At 44.3% G+C, this 27,161-nt stretch overlaps 1 protein-coding gene across 6 annotated transcripts in view; it reads right to left on the bottom strand.

Annotated features, from left to right (window-relative positions):
- Positions 1 to 25,353, bottom strand: part of UBAP1 (ubiquitin associated protein 1) — a 33,202-nt gene extending 7,849 nt beyond the window's left edge. Inside the window, exons 1-6 of one of the 6 annotated variants that reach the window (XM_048048532.2) lie at positions 22,277 to 23,300; positions 21,320 to 21,429; positions 19,798 to 19,931; positions 8,205 to 8,245; positions 5,041 to 5,165; positions 1,731 to 2,660 (exon numbers count right to left, since the gene is read on the bottom strand). In XM_048048532.2, coding sequence (XP_047904489.1) covers positions 1,731 to 2,660; positions 5,041 to 5,165; positions 8,205 to 8,238 — 1,089 coding nt within the window. In that variant the 5' untranslated portion in view covers positions 8,239 to 8,245; positions 19,798 to 19,931; positions 21,320 to 21,429; positions 22,277 to 23,300. Of the gene's footprint in view, positions 1 to 1,730; positions 2,661 to 5,040; positions 5,166 to 8,204; positions 8,247 to 14,047; positions 14,071 to 19,797; positions 21,254 to 21,319; positions 21,430 to 22,276; positions 23,301 to 25,226 lie in introns of those variants that run through there. The other 5 variants (XM_066988891.1, XM_066988888.1, XM_066988889.1 and 2 more) reach the window with 5 other exon arrangements.
- Positions 25,354 to 27,161: the final 1,808 nt, after the last annotated feature.

Below are 27,161 nucleotides of genomic sequence, written 5' to 3'. Positions count from 1 at the left end.
CACCCAGGCCAGAATCAGTGCAGCAGAGAAATCACAAATTTATTTGCATCCAAAAAACCTTAGATCCAATTCACTGGTAAAACATGCTCCAGTGGTAACTCCAAATCCAAAGTTATGATTTCTGAACTTGTGAGGGGAAAAATGTGTGTAAACAGCACTGTGCAACACACTGGGACAGAAGTGTATTGCAGCTTTATAAAATCGCCAGGCCTCTTCTCGTGCAATCCTGCAGTAGAAGAATTGCGTCCTTCTGGTGGCCACATGGGTTACTCTGACTTGCCTCTCTATCCTTTTCATACTCTGAGGATTTTTGTTACTTCAACTTCTTGTAACTGCTGTCCTTTTCCAGCCACTGGAACCTTATCGTGGAAATAGGGAACAATCATATTCAGAAGCCTTGGAACTTCAATAGAAAGAACTAGTTCTGTCAACGCACCTATTTCTTGGCTTGGTTGGTACTTCCAAAACACAGTTTCAAGTGATGATCTTTATTATGTTTCTTAGTAAGTCTATTTGTTAATTCCTTTTTTAGTTTTTAAAACGTTTTGTACCTTCCCTTACAGCGTTCTCGAAAACACACCTCCCCTCTCAGTCTTCAATAGGATTTAATCTAGCAGAGATTTAAACACCTTGAGTGAGAATTTGGCTATCTTAAAGCCCACCTGTCTAGTTGTGAGTGATCTTTCGCGTTAATCCCTAGAGATGTCATGCTTCAAGGTTTCACCTGAGCCACATACAATGACACGACCTCCCCTCAAACCTGTAATGTGTAGCAGCAAGCACTTGCTCAGCACACCGCTGCTCCTGCCAAAGCTTACTGGGTTGCATTTGGTTTAGCAGTTGATGAACACCTATTCTGCTGTGCTCTGAGGGATACACTTGTTGCCAGAACATTGTATTTCTCAAATAACACTGCATTTACTTAAGCCTGAAAAGAGATGAGAGAAGAGTGGGAAGAGAAGGGCCGTCACTGTTTTTAGAGCACATGGTGTCACAAAAACCTACAGTACACCAGCAAGAACACAGAACGACCTGCACAGACAGAAGAAGCCTTCCAAATCTTGGATTTTAGAGCCAATTAGAAGATTTGGCTATGCAGTTTCCATTAGAATTCATGAGTATTGGTGTCCAGATCTTAGGTTCTTTGGAAAAAAGTGCCCAATTTTACTCAAGCCTGGACTCCTACTCACAAAGCCACAACAGATGGCGTGAAGTCCCCAAAGTATTCTCAGAACTTGCTACAAGTTGGAAGCAGTGAAGCTTCAAACTCCTGTCTCAGAGCTGTACAGCAACCAAAATCCGTAAGTCTGAGATGATCTTCAAAATTGCTTTTGGTATCCAAAAAGCAATCCTCCCACCCTCACAGGTAAGAAATCATGGAAGAAATCTTATACATAACTGCATGCCTTTTGAGCTAACTGTAACTATGAACAACAAGAGCTGAGAAGCTGAAAAAAAGTCACCAGAATTGGTTGCAAGTTAAGAGATGTGGGGGAGCAGGGTGAAGAAGCCTGGGAGTAGCAGTCTAAGGTTCACAACTGTCAGCATAAGACCTGTTGGGCTGATGATTTTGCCACATAAAAGAATTACTGTACATGATCTGTCCTATCTACACACCACACATCAAATGAAGCTAAAAAAACAAAGCCACGGGACATTTAGAATCAACATTTGCCTCCACACCTCCACATCTCCCCCACAAACCCAGTTTTAATCCACCGCGTGTTTACCGTGGTCACTGTGCTTTGAGACGATTCTTCTTCCGTACAAACAGTTGACACAGCCAGGGAAGGCAGCCTGGTCGAAGAGGATAACGTTGATGTCTCCATGCCACTGTCCTCGTTTAAAGCAGACAGACCAACCACATGGTGTCCGTTCAGTTCGCTAGCTTTAGTCTGAGCACAGGCCTGCAAAGAGCTGAGGAAAGTGCCGTTGCGGAGACAGGTAGTGCTGTGGAAAGTGCTCATGAGCTTTGATGATTTTTGATCACTCTCATCGGAGTCGAGTTTAGGAAAGGATAGGGATTTGATATTGCTCACTGAAGTGATGGGGGACAGGGACACTTTGGAAGACAAGGACATCTTTTCACAGTTTCCCAACTGCGGCAAAGTGATAAAGCCATTGGGTTTGTGAAGGGGCTTGAAGTCCAACGTGGCCCTTTCTATGGATGCCAGAACCTCCTGATCTTGCAGCACAGACTCAGACCCTCCTTTGGGCAAACTGCTATCTAACAGCTGGGCAACAACCGGCCCAGTAGTACCCACGTGGATTTCCAGAATGTTTTTTAACTCCTCCTTATCATCGATAGTTTTTAATTCCAGTTTGTCAAATGGGTCTTCTTCACATTCAAAATCAGCTGGGTTGAAGTCTGCTTTGGGGCGAGGTGGACTAAGAACTTTCTGCTTCACAGCACTGCTGTCGGCTGGCGTGGGCGTAAGAATGTTATTGTGCTGCAGACTAGCAAGGATGGGGTTGATAGGAGGAGGCATGGCCTCAGGGCAAGGTCCCTCTGAGAACCCCATTCTGTTGCTGTCCTCTGGGGCTGCTTTTGAGTTTGCTATTGCTTCTTCTGCTTTGCGTTCAGCTTCTTTCTGGGCAGCTTGAATTTTTTTGACGTCTTCAGCCCACTCGATTGTTTTCTTTTCCAGGGAGAAGTCATACTGACCGGAGATAGAGAGGGAAAGAGGGAAAAAAATAAAGACAAGTTATAAGAATCATAGCTACTACCTTACAGCATGAGTAATACAAGTAACACAGAGCAAGAACTACATGAATCATCATGGAAGAATTTTTTTCCACAGCATCTCCTGTAACCTGCAGAAAGGCAGAAGTAGGAGACGCCAGCTTCGTTTTACCTCTAGCAGCAAAATCTGGCTATAGTCTGGACCAGAATCTCATATTTTGTGTCCATCCTACATTTAGTTTTGTTTAGAGCTACTGATAATCACAAGATCACTTTCACAACTCTCTCCCCCTCTTCCAACAAGAAAATAGATGCAGTCAGTGGAAGCCTGAAGTGTCAGTGACATCGATGTCACGCATGATGGACAGTCACACCCAGATCTGGCACCACTGAACTAGGATTCAAGACTACAGCGGAGTAATTTTTGCATCCAAAAAGCAATAAGGTATTTATCAGTTCCCCCTAAAAGATTGCTAAGGGACCTGACACTAGTTTTAGACCCACTGGTTGGAGAGGTACAAGCATTCTCATACCTGTGCTAATGGCTCTCCAGGCAAAGGGGATGTGCTGGCTACTCTGACAACAACTTCCTGTAGTAGTAGATTTTGCCACTGTTACTGGCATGACTGGGACCCACAAGCTTTTCTCATTTGACATCAGCTCCTTCAGGGTTGGGTTAGCACTCAAGACATTTACATAAGCTACTCACTAACAAACAGCGCACAGGCCACTGTGGTGGCTTGACTGAGAGGACAAAATTCTGAACACAATAAATATATGTCAAGCTTTAGTACCTTACAAGGACCAAACGCCCTTACTGCCCTCCATACCATGACAAAACATTCAGAGAATACAGCCTACAAAGCCAAGTCCAGGGTGTAACCTACCTGTGACTCACAAGAATTACAGCCTGCCTGCCAGGATGATGTCACATAACCAAACAGCTAATACGACATCCTACCTCTGAGGAGCAACAAGCCAGGAAGGTTTGCTACACCTCTGCTGGGCTTTTGTGGGACTCATACTGTGCTATCCATCCCACAGCAGGCTCCAAAGAGAACCTCAAGACCCATCTCAACTCTATATGAAGTAGTTTTCCCTTCCCTTAGCTCTAAGTCTCTAAGAGATGGGATACACAATTTATCAATGAGGTGATTTTGAAACACAACTCACTGGCAGAAATGCTGGGCACTATCTGTTCCAAATTTTGCCATCTGAGCAGAGCTATCATAGCTGCATACACACAACACCACGTGTTTATACCCATGAAATAACAAGTACATGGCTTTGGTCAGTATAGCCTCCATGTACTTTTACCATTTTGAATAGCTCCCACCACAGCTGTAAAAAAGCCAAAGAGTACCGTGCAAGGCATAGCCTACACGATCACATCATATTATTCAAGGCATTGCACTCCAACCAGGCGTACTGTATTTGAACCCCAGCTTGGCTGGAAAACAGACACATAACACAGCAAGGCCTGCACAGGACATTAGAGCCTCCTGCAGCACTCCAACTCAAGCTTAACTAGGTGGAAGCGTGTGTACTGGGACAGTCAGTCAGGCAACCACTTGACTGTTATAATAACAAGCCATGATGTCAGGAAATTTGGATATTCAGCTCTGCAGCAGATAGGTTGCAGGGCAGAAAAAAGCAGACCTGTCCACAGCAATCTGTCACAGCTGATGCTGAAATCAACAAACTGGGCAGCCCAAGGAGAATCGCAGATTCAAATGAGAAAAATATAGTTCAATTGTATTTCCTGTATCACAACCTGCATTTGGAGACTGGATTTATGGTAAAGCGATTGATTTTGTGCTACCAAAAGTTTACAGCCAGAGCCATGTGCTTCAGAGACCTGGAAGCAATCCATACCAAGCAGCAACTTCTCCAGCCATGTAGCGAAGATCTCCCACTCAGTACCGCACAGAAAGTAAGAACTAGAAATTTATTTCTTCACCCCATTACCATGATAATACACAGAATACGGTCATACTTGTAGAACCCTGTTTGAGGGTACGCCATAGCATGGGTGTTTCACTTCTTACCATCCTTAAAAATACGATTTTAGATTAGCAATGTCAGGGTAGTCTTTAAATCTTTAACTGTTAAACAAAAACACTTTTTTTTGGAGTAGATACATGAAAATAAATGCCATCAGGCTTTTTATGGTGGTAAGTAGAAACTTTCTGCATGGCTTACAATATTTATCATCTTCCTCTACATTCTAGCAGACTGTGAAGTAACAATATAGCACACTGAAGACTAACACCTGAAGAAAAATATAGTTCACAGCATCACACGTTGAAGACCTGCGGTGGCAGAGGAAAGAGCAGAAGTGCACAAACCGTCCTTACCTGTGCTTCTCTGACAAGCTGAGAAGAATCAGGCAGGCAGAAACCAATGGGTAATCCAACCTTCGCAGGGGTTTTAAATTTGTCTCCTATCTTAAACGGGACATCATCGAGATAACTGAAAGGCCCTAAGATCAAAAGAAGAAATTGTATTAAAAACCCTACAAATTTAATGCATTCAGTTAAGCCTCATGTTTCTGTATTTGGCAGCTACTCTTTCTCTGCTGCCCCAACCACACAATGTGACCCAATACAAAGGAAGTTGTGAGGTAAGAAACACATTGAATATGCCCGGACTCCATTGCTTCAGTTTTGTTCTTTTAAAAAGAATATTCTAGCCCGTAACTACATTTTACAACGCCGCAATAGCTGAACAGATTTTGAAGTTAAAATCCCAGCATCTTAGCTTCCCTCATGACAACACCATGCCTACACAACCAGAATCTGAAGCTCTCCTGAATGTTGTGTTCTGTTATGCCCCTATAGAAGAAGCCATTGGTTTATCGTATTCAAAACAAGTTTTAAAATGGTCCAGCTCTAGAGCAGCTAAGGGAGAGGAACAACAAAAAAGAACAGTTTTGGCATACAAGTGGAAAGTAACATTTGGATAGAAATGGTCACAAGGACAAAGTAGCCCAAAGCCCAGATCTGCTTTAACCAAAACAGTGGAATAGCTCAAGAACATTCAGAATAGCAATTCTGACTTTTTAAACATGGCAATCTAACCAGATCCAGTCTTACTTGTTTGTGATCGCTCCAGTGAGAGGCCACAGACTCCTCATGGTCCTCCATTTGTGCTTTACATTTATCATTTACATGTAGCATTTATAAAGTGGTTTAGGACAAAAGCTCTTCAGGCACCCTGCAAACTCACTAGGCAGAACCACCAACAACTCAAGCTCCACTGAGAAGCCAGACTAAAGGTTTGTTTTCCATGAGCTGCTCTGAAGAAGTGTGAGAAAATCCATAACATAAATTGTAGTTTCTAGAAGAACTGGTCTAAGCTTTTGGATTTACAGGCAAGGTTTTTGACTGTGTATAACAGCAATTTCAAGTGTTTGTCTGGTAATCGTTTGTAACTTTGCTCCGAATGCTACAGATCCGACAAGACATTAGTGGCAATGTGAGATGTTTGGTGACTAACCTCTTGCTCAGTGAGCTGTGACTTGCCATTTTTATGTGACCCATTTTCATACTTGGATGACAGTTTAAGTACTATTTGTGCTCCTTCACTGTTGACTCATCTACAACAACGCAGCCACAAGCTTCAAGAGGACAAGCAGCTCTTGAAAACAGGAATATCCTGTTAATTTGGAGTCAAATGTTTATGTGCTGTCATCAGTTGAGCTCTCATACTATGCACTGTGTTGGCTGGTCCCAGAGCCCTGTTGGGACACAGAGGGCATTTTCTCTAGCCCCAACACCCTCAGGCTGAACAACCTACACGGCACCCATACTAACAAAACAAAAGAGCGCTCCAGGCAGAATATAATAGTATTTTCACTGGTCCTTACTAAGAAGCAGTACAAAGCACAGCATCCAAACTGCACCTCGCTGTCCACCAACACCATGACATCCAAACAGTATTTGAGCTGGCAGTGTGAGAACTTGGACACAACAGTCTGTGCTTATGCAGAAGTAGCAATTGTGGCAGCCTTTGTGCTTACACTTACATCACAGCCAGGTCAGAGACAGCCTTATCACCTAAATGCTCAGAGTCCAGCTTGACTGCTGCTGCTGCCATACCCCGGTTAGTCCCACTAGTACGAGTCCTGCTCTAACTGGGATGATCCAAGCATGCAAGCCAAGCACGATTACCTCTTTGCACCATTCTCACAGCCCAAATTGCTCAGTACACAAATACTTGTCTTATTAGACCTACTGACACAGTAAGTGGGAGACACCTCCCCTTCCACAGCCTTCTTGTTTGCCTGAAATACACACTAGCCATAGAGCACACACTGCAGTATTTATAGAGCAACATTCCTCGTTTTGGGACAGTAAAAAACTAAGCACACCCAGACTAGATGAGCTGAACTGACGGCTGTCAGTTTAACCTCAGCATCTAGACTAAGGAATAAAAACCTTCTTGTTTCTTCCCAGTTATGATAATTTTCTAATACACTGCTATAACCTCATCTCGAATACAATCCTGCTACAAAAACACCAAGCATGTGTTAAGAGACACCAACTGTTTTAGGACAGTTAAAAAGTGTTTCTGAAGCGAAACATGGATGGTCATAGCATTCAGCCCAATCACAGCAGTACTAGTCCATGAAAACTTAAAAACTGACCCAGAAACTAAAGAATCCTTCACTTTTTTTAAATGCATGAACTTACTGCCTGAATAGTCAAATAGATAAAGACTCATTGTCTTCTAACAGTAAATTCAATATAAAAAGCAACACCAACATATACAAACTAACAGCCAACCCACTGTTTCAATGGTACCATGTTTAAGCAAAGCAATTAAAGGTTTTCTGTTATTTAATACACTGATTTTTAGAAATTTCATTTGAGCCACCCATCATAGCTTTAATTGATAACTCATTTTAAGAATCTACACACAAAAAAAAGAGCTTCAAGGAAATAAGTCCTCTCACATTTATACCCCATTTTCTAAAAGAAACATGCGTTGCAGCACATAATTCTTATGACACCAGCCATCTGCATGACATTACACATCTTAGATGTAAGAGATCACTCGCCTGTTAGCTACTAAGCCAGGTAAGTCCAATTTAGGAATAAATTCATTGCTGAGCAAAAAGCAACCCATTGATATATTAAAAGCTTGACTTGCAATCCAGCTTCTCACCTGACCTTCATAGGAAAAGGCTGCAGATCTAGCATCTGCTTCAGCAAGCATGACATAAGCACCAAAACTGCAATTCAGCTTTGATTTTGAAGGGGGTTGCTGGGGAGGTATTATCCTGCCATGAGTGAGGGGCAGGGATGATGGGAGAATAGTCAAAGGCTTAAACTTCATTTTAACTAGAGAATGAGCACAACATCAGCAAGCAACTATGCAAGAAGGAAGCCAAGGCACTTTGTTCCTAACAAAAAAGCCAGTCGGGCTGAACAGACTAGTCTCGATGGTCGGGACATTACTCAGCAGCAACAGTAAGATTCATCCTATTGAAAGGACAAGGATACCAAATTCCACTTACCATGAGAGTCGGATCCCAACTTCTTAGAAGCCATTTAGAACCTGAAAAACATTTTAAGATACATTTAGCAACTTAATACATATAGCATTGCATAAGTCTATGTGGTTCCACAGTCTTATCTCTGTCGTACGGGACACGTTGCTGACACTTGCTATGTTTATCCTGTTGCAAAGACAGACAGCAAAATGGATTTTATAGCACCAAGAATTGATGGAGTGAATAAATAACTTTGCTCAGGGTCTGACAATCCAAGTGGCCAAGAAAATAAAACCACAAATAGCCAAGAAGCAGCCAGGCTGATTAGAAAGACCAGGTTGTAGATCACAGCACTCTGAGTCTGCTCCTTCCCAGCCCACATCCTGCCTCCCCTGGCATCAATAGCCCTTCCTACTGGAAATACCACACTGATCCTCTTCAGTTTAATCCCCGTTGCTCTAAAAAGGGATACTATGATATTGGGTATGCACAGCCAGCATGGCACTTGTCTAGACGTGCTGGGTAGTACACAGATAACAATACACAATGCTGGTACACAGTGACTGGTAGGAAGACCTCAAGATTTCGGATATGCACAAGGAAACAATGCTAACCAGAGTCTTCATCCAGCAACCACAGAATTCAATCATCAACTTTTTTTTTTTTTAATTTGAGAAGTTAGTGCAAATCCTACATGGCTAAGATGTTAAACACACAATTATTCAGGCAGCTTTTAACACAGAGGGCCTTCTCAGGGTTATCCTGAGAAGAGAGCTGTTTTGAAACTAGAGCGAGCTACGGAGTATTTGTTGAGCAGTCAGCTGAAACCCCACTCCAGGATGCTTGTGGCATGTTCAGTAGCCTTGTCTAGCAGCTAAAGCAGATACAAGAGCATCATAAGATCTTCCTTAAAACACCACAGCACATTTCCCTCATTAACTCCATCTATAAGCCCCCCTTTGACATTATGCATAACAAAACCTCAGAGTTGCCCTTTGTTTCTGAAGCCCTCCAGCTGGTAGCCTGCCCTGCCCAACAGGCAATCTTCAAACCCATGAAATTATCTGCTACACCCCCACCTGCAGCTGTCAGTGCTCAAAGCACAATTTGGAGCAGATCTAACTTCCAAACCCATCACTCCCCAAATGAGGTCTCATTCTTCAGCCTCAGCGTTTCTGTTACGGATTCCAGCTGCAAATGTCACCTTCAAGGAAGGGTCTCCAGAGCCTAGGACCACACAGACAGCTTCACTGTCCCTCCCGGCAGCAGCTGACGTGTTGGGGATCAGGAAGAGATGGTTTCAAGTACTTTTGGAAACTACCTTTTTCTAGGCAAAGGTCCCTTTCAACATTACATCGCAGTCAATAGCTCAATCAACACCAGCGGCTACTGGGAATTAACACAGACAAAGCTGCAAGATTTACCCGGATGCAGCCCAACTTCCTGAAGCAAAGCAAGCAGACGCTAGGCTGTGGGGAAGTGAGTCATGCTGGGCAGCTCCAGCTGCACACCGCTCTGCTTGGCGTTTGTCAGGTTCCTTGCTGCACACCTCACTCTCTCTCTCAGTATTGTCCTTATGCCCCACAGCGCTGCTCTTGGCCAGCAAGCTGGCTTTGGCACCAGCCGACAGCTGCTTCTTGGACAGAAACAACACATGGAGCCTTCAAAGAGGGAAGGAGATGAAACAGTGCTGAGTTTGCCTCTCAAAGGGCATTTGAGAAGGCCAAGGGCAAAGCCACAAGACCAGCCGGTACAGTTGTACATGAACTACTGGAGCTGAAAGGGTTTCACTGGTCACAGCACTGCCGAGGGGATCAGACTACAGAGCATGAAACCACCTGCACCTTTCGGGCCCGGATCACAGGGTCAGGCAAGCTGCTGCTCCATCAGATCTCTGTGGATTAGCAATTAAGATGTCAACTTTATCTGCTGCTACTGAGACAGCCAGGCCACCTGTGAAGCCACACAGTCTTCATGTACTGCAAGCATGTGCCGCGTCCAGCCGTCATCCACAGCGAACTGGGGACAGGTCTCTACGCACTTCCTTGCATTCCTCCCAACTCTGCTTTCTTCTAGCTGCTACCTCAGACTGAAAGCCAAGTGCTCCTTTACAAAAGGAGTTTAAAACTTGTGATGCAGAGAGAGGAAGTAGCTTCCTCACTCAGTTACCCAAAGGCAGTACAGTTTACGCTGCCTGCCTCTTTTATCAGAAGCAATTCACTCCAGAATGTACGAATATAAGGAACAATGAAAGGAAAATCCCAAGGGATCATTTTTTAAAGTGAAAATTGATATCCCCTCTTCAGCAGGCTGCTGCAAGGACATAGTAAGTTTCCCACACGCTGATCTTAGCTAACTGAACACCGGGTTAGCGCGATGTTATCAGTTCACTCCAGGGACATGAACAGCAGCGTGTACAAGTCCCACAGAACCAAAGATGCGCAGCTCTAGCATTCAGGGAGTTTCGCAGTCGTATCAGGCTGGGGCTACATAAAGCCTTGGATGTGCCCTGTATGCAGAAATACCCACATAAGCACTAAGTATCTTTCTTTTGTTGGCAGTCCTGTAGTAAAATCCTAGAGGAGACCAAGCACCTGGCATTAGCTTCAAAGTGCAGCAGGAAAAACAATTATTCTGCCACATGCAACACCTTATTTTTGAGCTATAGAACTAGCTAGGGCACATTAACAGCAAGCTATCATAAAACTGCACTATCCACAGAGATACAGTCACACTTTAGATTCAAGTAGCATTCCAGTTTAAATCTCACTAGCTCTTCCTAATGCACCATGAGCGAATACTCAGCCAGAGGCCATTCCCCGAGCCCGCACCGTCAGCGAACAGCCTTGTGGAACACTGCAGGCAGGAATGCTGGCACAGGCTGCCAGCCACATTTCGTCACCTCCTTTCTAAAGGGGGTTAATTAAACCAGTGTCTTCTGAGTAATGAGATTTGATAGGCTATTCAGGCTGGGTCAAAGCTGTTACAGTGGACAGTAATGGCTTGCTCACCTTTGGGGCTGCTCTTTTGGAGATTTGAAGGGTTTGCTCCTAAAGCCATCCTCCAAACCAGCTCAGGGGTGCCTGCAGCCCTTGGATCTCCAGACACCAGAACAAGATGCTAAAGGGCATTTGTGCTTTGATGCTTCACTGTGCATTTTAAACTGGCAGAAAGCCTACTCTACGTAGAGTTTTTCAACACCCTTCCTGGACTAGAGAAACAACCTGGTTCCATATTTCTAGGTCTTCTTGCAGCCACCTCCAAGCTTTCTTCTGTAATCACAGACCTCCTTAGCCCCGTCCCCTAATTCGTGGTTCTGGCTAACCCTTTGGAAAGGGGATTAGGGCTAGGGGTGCCTGAAAGTTGTAAGTAATTTTAACATCAGCAGCCTAGTATGAACATACAGGGAGGAGAGTAAAAGCCCACCTTTTACTTAATTACCCTGAGACAACAGTCTTAAAGCCATACAACCAGAGACACAGTGTAGTAGAGCCCAGAGACTGAGGGACAGAAGGAGAAATAAGCAGAGAAAACAGGAAGATGCAGAAGCAAAGAAGTGCCAAGCCAAAACTGATGACAGAAGCAACCAGCACAAAGAGATGGTGCCAAGCTGAATAGGATTGAAGGGACAGCACTGAGATGCTTTGAAGAACAAGATGAAAGAAAAGGCACAACTGGCCCTGGAACATTTGGAAGTGATGATACCAAGAGGCTCCGCGCATCACTTCAGACCCAGACCCTGTAATAAGAGCCAATAAACACAAGCTCAGCCTCTGAAGTTACATGCACCTGAACCATCTTCACAACCAGTCTCTGAGGTATTGATATTACCCAAGTTAAGGCAATCCACCTGCTGCCATTTACCATATCTGACCACAAACAATCAGGACATCTTCAGGTTTTGAAGAGAAACTATAAAAAGACAAAGATCAAAAAGATCACTTTTATTCTGCATAGATCACTTTGATCAGCTCAGCAGTGATTTTACACTGAGAAAGCAAAAAGTTTGATTAAAGTGACTGGCATATCGATGTTACATAAGACGCCAGTTTTAGACAACATTTTAAAAGTTGTACTGCACCTACTAATTTCAGCACAAGGGAAAGGCTACGACCAATGTCAGGACTCTCCATATAGCCGTCCACAGCACATACACACAGAGGCTGTGCCTGTTGCCAGGACAGAACAAGATCTGAGTATTAGAGTAAAAACTGACCTGCTGTTCAGCACAGCACACAACAGGTCCTGTTTTCAGGCACTGCAGTCTCCAAAGAGATGACATCACCCCAAATCCACAGCAAGTGTTTTTGCTTTGCCCCTCTAACAGCTCTGCAAACCACGAGCCCAGCAGGCTGCAGAGAAGTGCTCCCTTTTTATGAAGTATAAGGGCATCAAGCTGCTAGTGACAGCTCTTTGGATAAATTCACTGTAAAACTGGATTTGACATATCATAACCACATCCCCTACGGTTAAAAAAAAAGCGTCACTTTTACTAGTCTTAATGGAAGGAAACTCTGAAGCATATCAACAGTAATTCCTTCAAGTGCTACTTGAAGCCAGGCGATAAGGTACATTACAGTTCTTGTTCTATTTTAAAATCATTGAGCACAAACCAGACCCTCCTTGAAGCAAACGCAAACTCCATCCCGGTGTTTGATTTTCAATGGCCATGATTTAAAACAAAGCTAATGACTTACTGGATACAAGTGGCCGTCCTGCAGCTAACGAAAGGCAAAGCAGGGATTGCAACGACCGCAGTAGGAGGTGTAGGGAGGCAGGGATGAGACAGCCATGCTGCGTACACACCCAAGCACTCTGAAGAGAGATCTACGTTTTGAAAGACAGCCCATAACATCAAATTAATTCCGTTTGCTATTTTCAGTGCCGTGATTGAGGGGCAGAGGGACAGGAGCCAATAGGGCAGGGCTTTCAGAACACATTTCCCATAAATGGGAAGGACGGGCAGAAAAGATCCCCCGAGGAGCAGGGCTATCCGCACATCGCATCGCCGAATTACCAGACAAGGCTCTTTAGCGATGGCAGTAACATCCATTAAGGGGCTCCACATACAGCTGTGGAACGATATCTTCCTAGCAGGGACAGACACTAGGAGAAATTGATTCTTCAAGCTGTGCACTTGTTTAATGTGACAGAGCGTGCAATTAGACCTTCTGCTTCAGCATGCATCAATCAACGGGAAGTTAAAGCGGAAGACAATTGTGTGATTTCCACACGCTGCAGCTCCCATTTGTTGCCCCATATGGATTCGTTGCATTAATGTCAGACAGCTGTAGTTATGTGGCTCTCCTCATGGAGTGTCCCACTTCGCTCATTAAACACACTGCACTCGATAGAAGCGCATACTGTTTGAACTGGTTAAGGATTTAATGCTCTTACCTGATAACAGACAGTCCTACTCTTCTGTTAACATCCTGATCTTACTTCGCCACATAGCAATCTGCCCTAAATTTCACCCAAAAACAAGAGAAAACCCTACAACGGCTGAGGAGATGCAGTACACTGATGCACTAGTTTTTCCCATCACCGAATTGCTTATCAGCCACACAAGTTTCCAGCCAAGTTGAGGCTCGCAAACCCCACAAGCCTCTACAACAGCCGGTTTCATTAGCAAGAGCATAAGAAAACTAAAAATGCCTTATGTACAGCCCTGTGGTGAAAGCAGATCAGCACAAGCTTTTCCTTTGGCCAGAGTGTTTTGCCAAAGAAGTGTATGGGAAATGCACCAATTCTAAGTTCATATTTAACTACGCAAACAAACAGGTGACCTTTTTAAAATGGACTCTTTCCCAAAGAGCCTGCCACAAGAAAAAGCCATCTGCAAACAACAGGCGGGCCTGACTACCAACCCGGGCAGTAAGGGGACAGTTCAGGTTCCATCCAGGCCAAGAGCAGATGGGAACTCGAGTGTAGCTCCTACTTCTGACTTGACGATCATCTAAACAGTAAAGCATAGAAAAAGGGGTTATTTCTGTTATTGTTGGTTCTTTAGAAGGTCAGCCTCACTAATCTGGAGAGGTTGCGATATCACCAGGAAAAAGGCAGTAAACTAGAAAGAGAAGGGCCATCTTCCCCTCCTCAAGACACAACAGAAACAAGACTAACATTTGCAGATGTGCACCGGCAGCCCAGCAAGCCAGCCGTGTCCTGGGCTACACCAACACAGCGTGGGCAGCAGGGCAGGGAGGGGATTGTCCCCCTCTGCTCTGCTCTCGTGGGACCCCACCTGGAGCCCCGCACCCAGCTCTGGGGCCCCAGCACAAGAAGGACACGGAGCTGTTGGAGCAGATCCAGAGGCCACGATGATGCTCAGAGGGCTGGAGCACCTCTGCTGTGGGGATGGGCTGAGGGGGCTGGGGGTGTTCAGCCTGGAGGAGAGAAGGCTCCGGGGAAACCTTACAGCGGCCTGCCAGTGCCTAAAGGGGGCTGCAGGAGAGCTGGGAGGGACTCTGTGTCAGGGGGTGCAGTGACAGGACAAGGGGGAATGGCTTGAAACTAAGAGAGGGGAGATTTAGATTCGATTAGGAGGAAATTCTTCCCTCAGAGGGTGGCGAGGCCCTGGCCCAGGCTGCCCAGAGCAGCTGTGGCTGCCCCATCCCTGGCAGTGCCCAAGGCCAGGCTGGATGGGGCTTTGGGCAGCCTGGGCTGGTGGGAGGGGTCCCTGCCCATGGCAGGGGGTGGAAGGAGAGGGTCTTTAAGGTCCCTTCCAACCCAAACCATCCTGGGATTCTGTGATATATCTCAAGTTTTGGACAGCATTTTTAAGTATGGATATTAACTTTTGATGCTAACTTACTGGAGAAGAAAGACTGCTTATATTGAAATATTTGCTAAGTTAAGAAGAGTAACCAGAAAGCAAGCTACCAGCTTCACCAAAATGCCCCACTTCTGCTCTTTTGGTAAAGGCGCATGAAAAAAAAATCTGGAGCGCCCTACATGTTTAAAATGCACGTCTGGAACCCAGAGCAGCTTAAGCTAATTAAAATGCTGCTGTCCTTGTTGCAATGAGATTTCAATATGCAACAAGCCAACTATGAAGTACTTGAGTATTATTAATACTGCAGACTCTTCCCAGTTATGAATGAAGAGAGCTAGACAAACATTGCCAACATGCTGCCAACATCACAGAGCATAATAGCTTTTGTCATTAAACAGATGTCCCTTTTTAATCAAAAAAGTGCAGTTTCAAGCTTTCTTCTTATGTTCTTTGATCAAGAGAGATAGAAAAGTAGTTGGTCTTATATAATCTAAAAAAAAGTTCAATGCTGTGGACAATACAAATACAAAACCTACTCTCAGAACTGACACAAGAATTCTGGCCAATATTTCATTGCAGAAGTAACTTGTGTTCTTTTAGCAGAACATGAATTACTCTTTTTTTAACATTAACTAGAATGTAAGACATTTTTACCACTACAGCAATTAAATGACTACTTAAAAATCTATTTCAAATAAAGCTATGTAACTGTTACCTTCTCCTTGTTAAACCATTTTTCTTCTGAGCTTTAATTTATTGCTGGTTATGGTCCTGGTTAATTTGGGGAAACAAATTCTTATGGAGTTACTGAAAGCGGACAAAAAAATCCAGCAAGAAATCAAGTTGGACACAAATTTTAAAGCCAAAACGTGCAATCTGCTAGCAGGTCAAACAGCAGTTGCCGTTTCTTATATTCAAACTGAGCCAAAATACATGTGTATTGTGCTGTACAAGAATAACGGGAACGGTGTTAGGCTACTAGAGAGCATAAGGATTAAAATCGGTAACTCAAGTCACATGCACTACCCACCCATACCACACACTCAGCATCTTCCCAACAAAACTCAGTATGGTACTGACAAAAAGCACAGTCTTAAATGAACCATTCCACCTACAAATGACTCTGCCTGGCCCGTAGCATGTGGGCTAAAACTTCAAACTCAGTGTGGAGCCACTGCTTCAAATCCTGACTGCACCTTCAGCCCGAGCAGTTTCAACACGTCAGGCCACCAGAAGCCTTCTCCCACTCCCTACAGGGTCTCTCTCATGTTTAACACTGCTGAACATTCCCAGGCACCTGACATCCCTCTCTTCCACTAACACACCTCACTTCTCTCAGCTAGAAGAGCCATGTCCTGAGGACACAACTTCCCTGTAATTTAGAAGCCAGCATTTTAAGATGCCACCAAGCTCTGCACTGTCTGTTTTTGAAGAAACACTTGTACTCACCACTGGGACGCAAGTTTTTCTTTCACCAAATGTGCACTTGGAGATGCACAAGAGCAGAAGTTCTGAAAGTTTCCCATTACTGAAGCACCTAAGAGCTTGTCGCAGGTTACCTGGCAGAGCGTGCTTACCAAAGCACTTTTCTGCCAAGTGACTGCACAGAACTGACATCATGCCAAACCTGCCTGATTTTCAAAACACACCTCATTAGTGCTATCAAGACGCCAGCAAGCTAAGCTTACGAGAGAAACGTGAACTCCAATTCTACAGGTGTGACATTCTTTACACAGTGACTTGACTTTTTTGGGTTTTCGTCACTTCTTCCACACATCAGCATGTCAGTGGCACAGCTTCATCTCTCAGTTAGCTCATAGGTACCTGTCTTCATATCCATATTCATATCCTTCATGTTCAAACAGGGCTGAATGACAGTTTAAAAAGTGGTCCAGAATAGAAATATCATCAGTAGTCAACACTGAATTAAGTTCTGCTCCCAGAAGTCATCTTTTAAAGAAGTTCCACTAGTTTCAATTAAAAATGGAATAGGTGCATAACTGAGCATACCGAACAGGAAATAGTTTTAAAGTGAGCACTTACACCTTAATTGTTTCTTGAAAAGGCTTTTTAGCTTCAGGGAAGACTGAAATTCATAGTGAACATTCAGTCTTGCTCTTTAAAAACCCACAGGGACGAGAGTATTATCAGCTGGTATCAAAAATACATACTCTTGGCATATGAAAACAGCAGCAGACTCCAGAACAGGCTCAGCAAAGTGGTGGTGCCCACACTTCTGGAACTGAATTAACTGGGAACAGACCACAGGAAGTTGTCTTTCGCAAGCTTGTCTAGCATAGAGAAGTAGAAATCTAGCTTTACACAGCCAAACTGAGCTTGCCCTCAGCGACAGTGGTCAGTTTAATTACAAAAATAGAATATGACAAGTCAAAGGGCTGCTTGCTGTGTATCAGAAAACTTCATTGGCCTAAGCTCCCTGAAGGCATCGTGCTCCAGTCCTGAAACAGAAACTTCTTCCTTGCAGTCTCCTGATTTGGAGTTCCCAAACAGCAAAGGCCACTCTATTTAGGGCTGTTTAAATGGCAATAAGGCTTAGCCTGTAGTCCAACAATGAACTACAGAGCTCAGGAAAGGAAGCCACGAGCAAGAGGCAAAGAGTGAGTACATCTGTTAAACAAGGTTCCCTCTATGTATGCGACTGCCACAGCTGAGCTTGCTCACAGCTAAGACGTACACACATGCAAACAGCCCTCAGCCTCTGAGAAAAAGCAGAGCAACTACCTAAACCCCAGACATTTTTCAGTGATGCTCCAGTCACTGAACTCACCTTCACACGCTGCTTCAGAAAGACTTTCCAAACCACAGGTGTAATCCCTCCCTCTCTGCTGCAGAAAATTCACCTGCTACATTCAGGAAAAAATACCCAGCACATCCCTAAGCAACATAAAATAACCTGTATCCACATGACACTCATCTAATACAGAAACAACTGGAGTTAAGGCAAGATTTACATTTCTTCACTTAAAAACCAACTTGGAGAGGTCTGCTTTCTCTCTAAGACAATAATTCAATTTGCCCTCTCAGCACTGCAGCTTGAACAGATGAGTTTAACGCTTACCATGGGCCCACACCTCACTGCAAATGCACAATCATCCTTCAGTCGTAAATATGCAAAGCAAAATCCAGAAGCCCATAATGTACTGGAAGTGAGAAATGTGCAATTACAAGCCTCCCAGTGACAAGAGCACACATGAAGACCAAACAAGAATTTCATGCTCACCTGAAATGAGAAATGGAGAGGAACCCATAACCCCAGAAATACTCTGCTTTCAGGCAAAGCCTGAAGGGCTCTGGGGCATTCACACCACCACCAGCTGAACACATTTTTACAAACAGCTCTCATTCACAACTTTTATCCTGAGCAAAAATCCATTTTGCCAAAATTCCCCTAAACCACCAGCACAGCTTAGTTCTTGCACAACACTTCAAAAACAGTTTTCAAGACACTTGCCACAGAGCAAAATCCATCCCAGTTTTGCAGGTGAGGAACAAGGCACAAAGACAAAACTATATGCCCACAGTCATCCAGCTCAGCCAACAACAAAGCCAGAGCAGAACTTGTATTTCCTGATTCCCAAATCCACAGCTATCCCGAGAATCTCACTGCATTCTCTCTGGTTTGGTCCAATATCTCTGATCGACAATTTTCTGTATCCAATCTCTCCTACTCAGTTTTCCACCTTACTACAAAAGCCTTAAGGATATTCTTCCGGATTGATATCATTAAACTATATTTACTCCAAACTTTATTTCTAAGTTGCTATTTCCAACTCATTTAAGCCTGCAGTTTGGTTACACACCATCTCCAGTCTTGCTCAGTGGTATAAACTTTTTTTCCAGTCTATTAGACATTTCTTCAGAAGCATTGCTAATGAGCACAACCCCTGAAACACTTAAAGCAAGGAGTAACTAAACAGAAACAGCTCATTTTACATGCAAAAGGAGTCTTCGGAGATGCATTAGCTCCATTTTCTCAGGACATTTTGACAGATCTGAGTCAGCTCCAGCAATCTAGCCTCACTTCTACATAACTAGATTGGAGTAGGTTGCTGGATGAGACTGCCACATGCCCATCCAACAGCAGTGCCCTCAGCTTTTCTCCTCCAAAGGTCTACCAGACCTGCAACAATATGGGACACACAGATCTATCTCTTTGGACCATCGCTACCATTACAAAGCAGCAAGATTTCCTGTAAAAAAAAAAAAGTGAAAAGACTTTGTGTTGACTGTTCCTCTACTGGGATGTTAGATATCCTCCCATCACCTGAGAATCAGCCTCAGCCTCTTCTCTAACCTTTGTCTGATTCAACACAGCTTTAGAAGATACATCCAGTGCTGCCTAATGACAGAACAGAAGCATCATGTTCACATTCCTGCAGTAACAGCAAATTACAGGAGAAATGCGCCTTGAAGAAGGCTTGTAATAAAACAGATAAACAAGCTCTGTCCCAGCTTGCAGGAGAAGAGAGAAGACCTTTACATTACTAGGCGGAGTCAGTTTATACAGAGTACAGCCAAATCCCTGCACTAAATACTGCCTATTTCAAGCATTTGTTTCCTTGAGGGAGTAGGCAGAAGCAGAATTTCTTCCTCAGTCCAATACCATAAGACCCAAAGAATACCTCCTTACGCTTCTTGCAAGTGCAATGTGCACGTTCAGGTATGAAAAGGATGGTGTTAGCACGTCACACGAGTAGATGCGTCACAGCCACTGCGTCACCCAAAGGCACATTTCTGGAGTTCATCCCCAGCTCCAAAAGCAGCTTAGACCACACAGCTGCTTGTGACACCACCAGCTTCTTCACATTTGTCTTCATTTACCTTGTATCTCATCATATACTTGTGGGTTCTTTAAGCTGCAGTTAAGGCTTTTCCAATTGAAGACCATCAGTTTGAAAAGATTATGGAACACTGAGCATCGCTTTTATGTCCTCACTTGAATTTGTTAGCTTTCCCTTTGCACATAAAGAGAAATAGAACAGCATTATTTAAAAGCAACGAGCTTTTTACCATTTCTATTGGTACTTGCTTTGCAAAAAATGCACATCAATAAGCCCAGGCATTCAACAGTCTGGAAATATATTATGGGCATTCATGGGCTTTTTACCAGCTATCCAAAGAACTCCAGGTAAGTTACAGACATTATGCATTAAATTCCCTTCTACAGACAAGAAAAAAGCCTCTAACTGCAGATACTGAGAGCTGCCCTCTGTCAAGACACCAACTAGCATCTAGCAGCTGCTCTTTTACAGACCATTCACTGGAAAGTAATGCAAAGTAATTGCATTTTGCATCCCACCATCTCCTAGCACTTCTGAGCCAGACATTTTTGCTAGTTTTGCTGTAGCATGAGACTCTCTATCAGTTGTAGGAATCCTGAAATGCACCTCCCCTCACTCCAAAGTCTGACAGTTACTCCTATCAAAATGGCAACACAAATATTGGCTGATTAAAACTTGATACAGAATTTTCTTCCCCAAACATTTTCTTAAAATTATTCCTCAGGATATTATCTTGAAGATTATCTAGAAAATTACACTTCAAATATTTAAGTGCTTAGTTGCAAAAGTAATTGCAGGTATAGAGCCCTGACAGTCCATGACCGCTGACAGAACTACAGCTTGATTAATAACTACTCTTGGTTTATCAGGAACTCGCCGATTTCATAAACATATAATAAATACAGAAATCTGCTCCCCACAATATTTATGGCTCATGACTCCTCCCAAAGTGCAGAGTGATTTTGAATTACTTTTCCATCCATTTTTGTTCATAAAACCCCAACTCAACTTGGGGTACATCAACTCCCTTCCTCATAAAGGACCTTAAGGTACTTTCTGAAAATCACATTTTTAAAAAAATACACTATCTTGAACATAGTAAGCAAAATGAAAGTCAATAACCTTTTTTTTTTTCTTTTAAAGAAGTCAGACTGGCAGCAAACTGCTTGTGGTGACCTAATAATTATGAGATTAAGAACACATGCTTTTCTCAGACTGTGTTACAGCATAAAGCTTTTCTATCCTTTTTCACCATGAAGTTTTATTCCAGATAATTAAGTGATTTTACATATATAAATACCATCCCCTACAAGTACTGCCTATATTTCTACTTCAAAGTATTATAGGTTACTGTGCAAGGACACCACATGACAGTATTAGTCACTAGGGTGGAACCCAGGATACCTTTGCTGTATTAGATAAGGAAATACATATCCTTTAACTACTTCACAGAGCATTTACAAACTAAGAACCTAATTTTATTTTAGAGCCCAGAGCTGATGAAGCAAATCAAATCCAACATAAAAGCACATCTCGATGTCTAGATTAAGCACAGCACTTACACTTGACGCAGCACAACTGGCAACAGACTCTTAGAAATCCAGCCTCCAAAGCTCAGGGAATAAATCTCACCAGTCATGACTTCATCTGCAGCTACCCCAGAGATGTCAAACTGTACAAGCACAAATACAAACATTAGGAAAGGGCTTAAGTCAACTCTTTCACATGACCTAGTAGACAGCCGTGATGAACGCTGACCTCCAGCAACACAGACCAGACTAACTGGGATCTCACGACTAGCTGAATCATTTACTCTATTACTAGTTTCCATAATATCAACCACAGTTGGCTAAGTAGCCTAAGTAATCCTTAACAGTAGCTTAAGTACATACACATAAGACCATCTTCCAGCTGAAGAATGGACTGCTTCTTGAACAAGACTCCTGCTCTGTGATTTGCCCAGGTGAAACATTACACCTGTGTCAGTGTTTCTGACAAAATGCAGCTAAGAGAATTACAGGCTGAGAACTTCCATTTGAACTCTGCTGGTTAGATAGAAACTGTGACGTTGCTCAAGCAACGTGGCGTTTTAACCTACCTTCTTTCCCTTCTAGAGAAGATTGAAACCTAAGTCGGAGCAATGATATGCTGTTCCCCCTTTGATACACTCCAGGGTTTCAAGTAAGCTGGAAAGAGCTTTTAGCCTTTTGAATACAAAACACAACTAAGTCTGGACACAGAAGCTGTTCTTTCAAAATTCTCAAGTACAGGAAAGAATATTTCTTAACATTTAAGAGAACGCTTTGCTCAGTTTGATTTTTGAAAGATTTGGAATAACTCTGATCATTTAAGAGATTAAGAGTGAAAAACAGCATTGTTCAGATTCTTTTAGACGACCTCAATCAAGACTACACTGGCTGCAAAAGGTCGTTAGGGACACAGAAACCAAGCTTATTTGACCCAAGTCAGAAGGTCAACGCACTAAGCAACGCACTAGCATACCAGAGAGGATTACCCACCTAGGCAGTTAACACAGAAAAACCGTGAGCTCAGGCTTGTATCGACCAGCTGCAATCCCAGTGATTGATCGCAGAGTGGTACATGCTACAAGATCATTAGCAATGCCTTCCTTGTTATCAGAGCAAGCAGACAACGCAGGGAGTACAGCTCAATCTAGCAGACCTACTTTTTCAAACAAGAAGAATATTTATAGTCTGTAAACAACCCTTTTCCTCTAATCAACAATTTTCAGAAACATCTTCCAGAATTTTTCAGTTACAGCTCCACTAGACCTCCTTCACACCGTCATTGATTTGCATTACAGCGATCAATTTTAAATAGACAGTAATGCCTTTCGGTAAAGATCCTTCAGGGAAAGATTCTGTAGCTTCAGCCCTGGAATTCATGGCAGAAGAGACTGACACTGATTATGTTAGAAACATAATGCCAGAAAAGGCTGGACAGAAGCTCCTGTCTAATAAGTACAACTGAATTTCTCACACATCAGTTTATCAGAACATTCAAAAAATAAGAACAAGGTGGTGACAAACACTTATGATATAGTGACTGGATATTTTCAAGAATATTTAATGACTTGAATTATCAATCCCTAAAGTTTGTGGGAGCAACACAACACCATAAGCTTATAGAATGAAAACCTGGAGTACGAGTAAGGTGATGCCTGCTGTGGCATTACAGCACTTGTGCCACCAGCAAAAACAGTTCTGGCTGCCACTGTGACAGCATTAGATGACATGGTCTGCTGGATTGGTCCAGAAACCTAACTCCTGTTCTCCTAACTAGAAGTTTTTGTCTCTAGGATAAGCAGTACCGCAAGGCACCACCTGAACAAAGGAGATGGAGCAATTCTGCACAGTTTTGATAATTTTTAATCCTTAAGATTTTTGCTAGCCATCAGCATAAACTAAAAAAAAAATAATCTCCCAGCTAATCAGCTGGGCAATATACTCTCTAAAACATTCTGAAAATTGAAGTTCAATTCATTAAAGAGAAACTAATATTTATTCCTTAATCATTCATATACCTTATACCTAAGATTTCTTTGCTTTCACTTCAAAGTCCAGATAATTTCATTTCAGCTTTCATGTGACATACCTTGAGCCTTTGCTCTTAGTAGAAGCAACTTCTTTCCAGATTCCTTTCCTCCACAGTACACTCACAGAAAAAAAGCGTACCAAGCTTGCAGGCCAGATCCAGCAGATTACAGGAGAAAGATGCAATCACTTTCAGTTTTGTTTGAGACCAAAACCATGAGCCAGCAAAAACAAAGTTGAAAGATTACATGTTTTCTTTCCCCAATCCTGAAAATTAAAATTTTGCCTAAAAGGTTTAAGTCACCCGATTGCAACGGTGACCTAAAGTACCACCGTCACTTGCAAATTACAGCCCTGTGTACAGAAAACTGAAGTCATTAGGCAGCAGCACCACCACGGTTCTGCAGAGCACAGATACTCACCCAAAGCCGTACTGCATAAGGCCTGGCACACATTAGCCCAGCTCTACTGAGCAGCTACCACACATACCTTCTCAGCCCTGTTCCCTTCCCTGTGGCAGCACTATGCAAGTAGCTCTGTTCTGTAGGGAGAAAAGAAAGGACACAGCCAAAAATGTTTCCCCCCCGCTGAAATAAACGTTGAAACTCAGAGATGCCAGATCTGCAGGGTCAGCCCTAGGAAGCAAGATGCTGCAGGAGTGTCAGCACCGGGACAGAAAGTCCCACAATCCAAGGATGACCAGGGAAGGAAGGAGAGGAAGAGGTCTGGCTGACTGCAGAACCGCCTCTTCTTCTTTTTCCTTAACGCCCTTCATCACAAGTTGGAGCAAGATTCCTCCCCAGTAAACTCCCACAAAAGCCTCTCGACCACTGAACAGTTTCCAAGGTGCTGATGCTTTCTGTCGTTAGCACAAAGTTACATCACCAGTCACAACTGAGCTGTTCTGTAACTTGACAGTACTTGTCATTTAGGAATATCCACCTCAAAGTACTTATACTTGACATTAATACATTTTTACTGACTCCCGGACAACAGCTACAGTAGTTGTACAGCCAAGAGCCAGAGTCCACCTACGTAGCTCTGCTCTAATGAGACAGTAATCATAAGAATTCTGTAAGACTTCACTTTTTTTTAATCCTGTCTTGACTTTTTAAATAATAGAAAGAATAAAAACACTTGATAAAGTGATGACTCACTTCCACCCATTATAATTTCTTTTACTTCTTTTTAAAAAAATCCTAACTTCCCCTTAACATGGCAGATTTGGGGCTAATCAAAAATCAGAAAGACAGCCCTTGAATTATATTAAATACTCGCATAGTAGAGTTCAATGTTTTACTCCTAGAGGGCAGTGAGCTAAGAGAACAGAAGGCACGAGAAGTTAGAAGCTACAAAAATAAAGCATTCTTACACCAGGATACACATCCATGGCAGGTCTGTATCTCAGATGCAGAAGACACGATCCTCTTCCAGATTCGAAAGGAGAATAGTTAAGTAGAAAAAGAGCTAGATATAAGCGATAAGCATAAAGAGATGCGGAGGGCTACCACCCATAGAGCGAAGACGACTTTGGCTCCCCAGCGCGTAACGACTCGAAGTAATACATTGGAAATGCAAAATCAGGAGGGGGATGGGGAAGAGGAAGCCACGCACCGACCTCCAACCCCCCAGAACAGAACCTGGGGGCTCCCCGGCGAGGATTTGGGCGCTGGAGGAAGGAAGATTGCTCCTCTTCGCCGGGATCTGGGAGCTTCCGAGGCGGCCAGCTCCCCTGGGGCCGAGCACACGCAGCGCCTCGCCGCCCCGCTGCCCTCCCTCCACCACAGGCCCCCGACAGCCCCCCGCGGCCTCCCCTCGGCTGCTGAATCACAGCGGGGCCGCCGGGCCAAACCCCCCCCGGCCCATAACGGCGCCGGATCCCCGCCGTTCCCCCCCACCTCCCCTCAGCCTTCCCCGTTACCTCGCGGCCCACAGCCGGCGCCCGCGGCCGCTCCCCGCCGCCACCCCCGGCCCCTAGGCCAGCCGCGCCCCGCCGCCGCCGCCAGCCCCGCCGCCGGGCGCCGCCATCTTGTCCGCCTGCCCGCCTCCTCCTCGCCGCCCCGGCGACGCCCTGACGTCACGCCGCACGCTCACCGGCACCCCCCCCCCTCCCCGCACACACACACCCGGCCGCCCAATCGGCTGGGGCTCGCCGGTGACGTCAGCGGGCGGGGAGGGAGGGAGGGAGGGGGTGTAATGGCGGCCGGGGGGGGGATGGGACCTCCTGAGGGGGGCGCCGAGGAGGGGGGAGGGGCTGGGTGTTTTCGGTGGAGGCACGGCAGAAAGCGCAGATAACAAAAAAACACATCCACCTCGGTTCTAATAAAGGAAGGAGTAAACGCAAATAGCTCCCTCTGCCCCTTGGTTGCCCTGAAATGAGGAAGTTTGGTGACAGCACAGGGCACCTCCAAGCGCCTCGTCCCCGAGGCTCTGTAGTCAGGGACCGCCGGTGGGATCAGCTAAGCCACCTGCTAATTAATTAAAAGGGTTTCACAAGGTGGGTCGTGGGACAGAGTTGTGCAAAGCTGAGCTGATGGCAGATGTGAGCCCCTCTAGGTCACGATGGACATGGAGGAGCATGCAGAGGGCGCGCTCGATGCTTGTGAGCTGTTCCGGTGCCTCACCACTCTCTGAAATCCTTCACACAGAGGGTGTCGAGGCCCTGGTGCAGGCTGCCTGGAGAGGCTGGGGATGCCCCATCCCTGGAGGTGGTCAAGACCAGACTGGATGGGGCCCTGGGCAGCCTGGGCTGGTGGGAGGTGTCCCTGCCCATGGCAGGGGGGGTGGAACTGGCTGGTCTTTAAGGTCCCTTCCAATCCAAACCATCCTGGGATTCTGTGATTTTCTCACAGAAGGGACTTAAGTATAAATCGTGCGTGTTACAGTCACAGGTAATGCTCTTGCAGGCTAATTCCAAAGGGATGCATGTGGATCTGAAATCAACTCCATGTATTCTGCTGTTCAAGCTACCAGAGTACTCTTCCTGCATTCCTCCAGCACAGTGGGGTCAACCTACTCCGCTCTTACCCTCAGGACTAGGGTATAAAGCCTGCCTTTTGTGTCACACCAGCAGCATGGGCATGGCCTGCCAAAAAGATTCATGTCCCTGCCCTCTAGGTATTGCCCAGCAAGTCACAGATGCTCAAAAATAAAGAAAACAGTTCACCTGTGCCTTACCTATGCTTAAATTAACACATTTGTATTAGAGCATATCCATTCCTGTTTTATAGCATATCCATTCCACACAAAATAAAAATGTCTATTTAGTATTTTTGTTAGATTTATCAGAACTTCAAAGATGTACTTAATCTATACCAGAAAGCAGATTGTTCTTTCCACTTCTTAGAAGAGAAACACAAACAATGTCCTCCAACTTAGTCTTGTAATAGAATCAAAAGCCAAAAGTGAAGAAAAACACCCACACACCCACACAAAGACACTGGGTTGTTGGATAAAGTGCAATAGCTATCTTTATTTATAGGATCCCAAAGGACAAATATATATGAGATTGTAAATATCTGACCATCTTTGCTTTTGATGCACGTGTGATTTGTCTTTGATCTCTAGTCTTGAACAGATGGATGGAGATGCCACTGAAGTTAGACAATTTAAAACACAAATCCCTGTTTTTCTTCTCATCTCTGTGGCTGTCTCATTTTAGTGTTAAGGCATTTGAAGTGTACAGCATGAAAGCATGTTTTGGTATGCCCACCTGTAAAAACAGGAGATTGATGACCTGTTTTCCAGGATGGTGAAAGTATCTTGAAATCCGAAGCAAGCACCGATGACAGGTTGACACGGAAAAAGCTGCTCACTTCACGCTCCCACAGCTGCACGGACGTCGCTTGGG

Source organism: Anser cygnoides, chromosome Z (genome assembly GCF_040182565.1).
Source record: "Anser cygnoides isolate HZ-2024a breed goose chromosome Z, Taihu_goose_T2T_genome, whole genome shotgun sequence".
Classification (NCBI taxonomy): Eukaryota; Metazoa; Chordata; class Aves; order Anseriformes; family Anatidae; genus Anser; species Anser cygnoides.
This window is presented reverse-complemented; position numbering and strand designations above follow the sequence as displayed.